Here is a 5,563-nt window from a genome sequence, read left to right as displayed (position 1 = left end):
CTGCTGTCCTCTCCCAATCTCATCTTCCCTCTTAGACACACTGTTTGCAAAGCAAATGAAGAAGCGACGCTTGGCAAGGAGAAAAGAATGTTATTTCTTTTCTCTCTAACACTAGAGGAAAGCAATATGCAGTTTTTCACTCAGAGGGTGGTGAAGCACTGGAACAGGTTGCCCAAGGAGGCTGTGGATGCCCCATCCCTGCAGGCATTCAAAGCCAGGCTGGATGTGGCTCTGGGCAGCCTGGTCTGCTGGTTGGTGACCCTGCACACAGCAGGGGGTTGAAACCAGGTGATCATTGTGGTCCTTTTCAACCCAGGCCATTCTATGATTCCGTGGTCGGAAAGAGAAGTGATGAATTACCCTGAGCTCATGGGATGTTGCGCCTGGTGCCCTGGGGATGAGGTGACAGCCTGAGCACTGTCTGCATGGGCAAAAGCTGCTGCTGCTGTGCACACCAGCCCCTAGGAATTACTAAAACACAGAGAAACTTGAATGCTCAGTCCTGACCCCTCGGAGCCCTCCCACCCACCAGGAATATGACGGTAAGCTGCAGTGTGTGGTTGCAAGTGTGCTTGCCGAGCTCTCCAGGTGCTGCTTCCCACAGCACTGCAGTGTATAACGAGGAGAGAACTGAGCAGCCACCATCTGGGCCAGGACCAGCACATCTGGATGAGGGCAGGGGGCCGTCTGACACAGCAGAGGTGTTGGAGAGCTGCTGGTTTATAACAGCACCGGTCTCTGCACCTCTGAGAGCCTCATGAGACCCTTGTTCCCCGTGCAAACCATGGTGAAGTAAGGCAAAAAACACACTCTGAAAGGCAAAAGAAAGGCAGGAAGACAGCAAGGCACAGGACAGGAGGAGGAGCACTGCTGCTCTAGGGGCAGTCAGACCCTGTTCATCATGTTGCATGAATAATACATGAAAATAAATACAATAACGATAAAAACGATGCAGGCGGGAGTAAAGGACTTTTCAGTTTCCACTTTTTTTTGTTGTTGTTGTTGTTGTGATCTCAGCATCCAACATAGGAATCAAGATGACCAGGAGAAACAATCAGAGCCAAATCTCCTCCCAGCACAGCTCTCCCTCATAGGAGCACACAGTACCTGCAACAGGAGTGACCGCGTGTTCAGATGCTGCCGTGCTCACAGCTGTCAGAGACATGGACTGAACACCAGCCTCTCTATTGGAAACTGTGCTTCCTAGCACTGTGATAACAAATGAAATCACACACTTTGCCACGGCGATGGAACCATCAAACATCAAGAGTTACAGCACTGGTTACCAAACAGGGCATCTCTACACTTGGATGCTTCTTCCCACCCAGTGGCAGTTTAGTTCTGTAGCTCAAAACTCTCAGAGCAAGAACTTTGAGTCTAGCTTGGACCAAGCGAGCGCAGATGTGCCTGCATCCCCAGTACCTCCATCAGGCAGGTATGGCTGCAAAAACAACAGTGGCAGCTGCATCCCATCAGCTCCTCAAAGCTCAACGTCCACTGTGTCCTCCTCATGCTCCTTGACATCTGTGGGGCCAGCAGAGGCAGGCTGCATCACCCCAAACTGTGACAGCTTTGCTTTCTTCTGTTCCATGCTCTGCTTCCTCCATTTGATCCTCCGGTTCTGGAACCAGACTTTCACCTAGCAGGGAAATGGTCTTCAGAAACAGACAAGGAGGAGCAGGAAAAATTCAGACCCTGCATCATCCAAGGATCCATACTGCACAAAGCACCTCCAGAACACCTTAATCTTAATCAGCCCAACTCAGCTTGAACTCCAATGCAAACAGGTTTGTGCTCCCGAAAGCTTTTTGTTCTACTTCATAAATGTCAAGTGTTATCATTCATAAATCTAAACTTATCTTGCAATGTTCTCCACCGTTATCTCGCAGCACGTCACTCTGCATCAATTCCTGCTTCCCAAGGGAAGAATCCCCACCAACTGACCCCAGATCCCAGCTCACTGCAGCCGTGCCCAGCTCCCCAATCCCTCACCTGGGTCTCTGTGAGACGCAGTGTCGCAGCCAGGTCCACTCGCTCTGTGCCCACCATGTACTGCTGCTTGAGGAACTCTTGCTCCAGCCGCTCCAGCTGCTCTGGTTTGAAGACTGTGCGCACCCTCTTCATTTTGCAGGGCCCTCCGGACCTCCAAGGCACAGCAGGGCCCAGTGGGTCGGCCCCTGTGCAGTGAGACAACTCCAGACCTGCATGCAAGAAGCAGGGATTTAAGGGGTCTCAGTGGTTGAGGCCATTCCTCCAGCCCTGCTGAAGAGCCAAGCTCAGCTTGCATGGGCTGTGATTAAAATCCAAACGCAGCTGCTCTACAACTGTAACGGGGTGGGAGGAAGGAGCACCAAAAATAAAAGCATGGATGTCCCTTTGTGGCACTAAAGGACGTAGTTTAGTGAAGGACTTGGTAGGTCAGGTTAGTGGTTAGGCTTGGAGATAGCGAAGATGTTTTCCAGTGCAGATAATTCTGTTTCTATGACAGGTACCACCTACAACAGTCCTGGACGTGCAGCCAGACCCAAAGTCAGTTCTAGTGAGCAGATTTTAACCTCCCATCTCCACAGAATCTTTATAACAACACCCATCAAGAGTTGTTGAGTGAAAAAACACCACCCCCCTTTCAGGAAGCCTCTCATCACTGATATCCAAACGCTGGGGAAGCTCTGCCCATGCTCAGCCAGCACTGGGGGGGAGGATGCTGAAGCTGGCAGCATCCTGCAGGACAGCCGTTCCCAAAGTCCCCTTCAGCTCCTTAGGAAAGCCATCATCTCCCTTTCCTGGTCCCTCCATGGGACTGAATGGCCCAACCCGTTCCTTTTGTGCAGGAGTGACTTCAGATCTGCTCTTTGTCTCTAGCACAGCCCTTTATCTAGTTGTGACCTGATGATAACAATAATTAGCTCATTAACAAACAGCTGTCACAGGTCCCACTGGCCCCAGCCTAAGAGCAGTGCTACGCTGTCAGATCCAAGCAGGCACCGTGACCTACTTCATGTCATTAATTAAGGTGTAAGTTCTGCACGTGTTTAACGATTTGTGGGCTGGAGAACTGACAGCTCAACAGCCCTAATTGCACTTCAACTATTTGCAGCCCTCAGATCATTTTACCAGTCACACCTTTTTTTCCCCTGTTTTGATACTTGGATAATAGAGAGTGCAATTACTGACATGTGATAGAGATTGTGGATAGAGACATGTATTTTCCTATCTTCACATTCAATATAATACACAGAGTAACATATGCAGCTATACAGACGCTGGCTGTTAAAGGAAGTAAGACATTAAGTAGCTGTACGATGTAGCTTAAAGAAAAAAAAAAGAAAATCAAGTGCAGCAAATATTTGTGGTCTGAATATTGCAGCTCTCAGACCGAACCAGAACTCCCCATGCAGCTGCCAGCTGTGCTGAGCTGCCAGTTTTGCTCCAAATGCTAAGAAGAGACTTAATGTCAAGGACGGGGGGGGACGGGGGGGACGGGAGGGAAAGCCTATTTTCGGTCAGCCCGTCCGTTCCAAACCGCGGGGCTCTCCCACCCCCCGCCCCCCCGCAGCCCCGCACCCCGAGCCCCGCGCTCACCTCCTCCCCAGCGGCAGCCCCAGCTCCAGGCTCCCGGCCCCGGCATGGGGAGAGGGATGGGAGGCGGCGGGCCGGGGGCTGCGTGGCCGGGCCGTGGGGGTTCGGCGAGGAGAGCATCGATGTGGAAAGGAGTCTTGGGGGGAGGCATGGCCGGCTGGGTGCCTCCGACCGGCCCGGCGCCTTTATATGGGGAGAGGGAAACGGAGAGCTGCTATGCAAAAAGGGGGCGGGGGGGCTGCCCGACACCTGCCGGCCCGCGGCGACAGCGAGACAACACCTCCCCCAAACCCTCCTCCCCAAACAACAGTCCCTGAAAGCCCTCCTTCTGAACCGACGGCCCTCCTTCCGAAACTACACCCCATGGTAGTTTCCTCCCATTCAAACAAGAGCCCCCAGAACGCCTTCCTCTAAAGTAACACCTCCAGGATCACCCCTCTGACTAAAGGTACACCCCTGGGGCCTTCCAAAATAACACCCCCCATCGCTCCTCCTAAAACAGCACCCTTTAAGGACACTTCTCCTTTGAAACCAGCTCCCCCATGGACAGTCATCAGCTTCCTCCCCTCCAAAACCCAACACCCCTCCTTCCCCACCCGTGTTCCGACGGACACCCCTCCTTCAAGGCCAGCACCTCCACTGACACCTCATGGACACCCACATCTTTCCCCATGGACACCCACACCAACACCCCCTCCTTCCCCCCCACTGACACCCACATCTGTTCCAGCTGACCCCCAGAAGGAGAAGTGCAGCTGGCACGGACGCATGGCCGATGTGTGAGAGTGCCCAGCAAACAGCACTGGGGATACGCAGCCCTGCATGCACAAATATCCCTGCACATATCTCTGCGAGCACAACGTTCACACTATAAACTAACTCCATTATAAGCACAGAGAAATCCCCAGCACAGAGCGTTTGGGTCAATAAACACAAAACAAGAATCCCCCCATGGCTTAACTATCTGGCATTAAGTGTCTCTGTGTGCAGGGCGGGCTGTCTGTACCGAGCAAATCCTGCCTTAAATCAGGGATCCGTGCCCTTCTCACACACTTTGAAGTTCCTTTTATAAAGGGGCATCTCTATATGTTAAGCAATTGGAGGGAAATGGAAATTTTGCGACAGAGCCGGCATCGCCCCCCCCGGCGAGGCAGCACCCTGCTGTTGGTTATGGAGCCTTTGGGAGCAGGATGCCTGCAGGACACAAAGGAGTCCCTCAGCTTTGCCTTTCAAACACTTTTTCCTCCCGTTTAGCATCCTGCCTTCCACGGCAGCTTCAAAATAAGTGAATAAATACAGCTGCTGCTTTATGGCTCCTTATCCAAACACACAGCCCCAACCCTGCCGGCATTTAACTCTGTGCTTAATTGAAATCACACGTTCAAAGCTGGGCAAGCACTGAAGCCTCTCCCCGAAAAGCCCATCACCGAGAAGATGATGCTAAGGATTCACAGCTCCTGGCTTGAGTTTGGCTTTGGGTTGCAAAGAGCTCGTGGGTTAAAACATGCTTAGATAGGAATTTTTCTGGCCAATTGCTTTTTTCTCTTTTTAATAAGTCACCATAACCCACGTCGTTTCCCATGGGAAGAGATGGGAGGGGAGCTCTGGGTGTTCAGTTCTCACAGAATTGGAACGTTGAACTGTTCAATCATAGAACCATGGAATCGTGGAAGTGTACAGTCATTGAATCATGGAATCATTGGGTCATTCAATCACTTGATCATCGAATCATAGAATCGTGGAATCATTCAGTCACTGAATTGTTGGATCGTAGAATCACTGATTCGTGGAATCGTTGAATCATGGAATCATTGAAGCATGAGATCATTGAATCATGGAGTCGTGGAATTATGGGATCATGAAATCATAGAATCATAGAATCATGGAATCATTGAATCATGGGATCATGAAATCATAGAATTGTGGAATCGTGGAGTCATGGAATCAAGGAATCATTGAATCATAGAATCATGGAATCATGGAA

At 51.1% G+C, this 5,563-nt stretch overlaps 1 protein-coding gene across 1 annotated transcript; it reads right to left on the bottom strand.

The window, feature by feature from the left end:
• Positions 1-1,480: 1,480 nt before the first annotated feature.
• Positions 1,481-3,730, bottom strand: LOC122157302 (homeobox protein not2-like). Its single transcript, XM_042812872.1, has 3 exons — positions 3,583-3,730; positions 1,993-2,201; positions 1,481-1,639 (listed from the first exon to the last, which is right to left on the bottom strand). Exons 1-3 carry the CDS (start codon positions 3,728-3,730, stop codon positions 1,481-1,483), a joined length of 516 nt encoding a protein of 171 aa, XP_042668806.1.
• Between the last annotated feature and the right edge of the window lie 1,833 nt (positions 3,731-5,563).

This window comes from Centrocercus urophasianus, unplaced genomic scaffold (assembly GCF_019232065.1).
Source record: "Centrocercus urophasianus isolate 14NV4802_14NV808 unplaced genomic scaffold, USGS_Curo_1.0 seq_13, whole genome shotgun sequence".
NCBI classification, from domain to species: Eukaryota; Metazoa; Chordata; class Aves; order Galliformes; family Phasianidae; genus Centrocercus; species Centrocercus urophasianus.
Note: the sequence above shows the minus strand (reverse complement) of the source record. Positions and strands in the feature narration are given on the sequence as shown.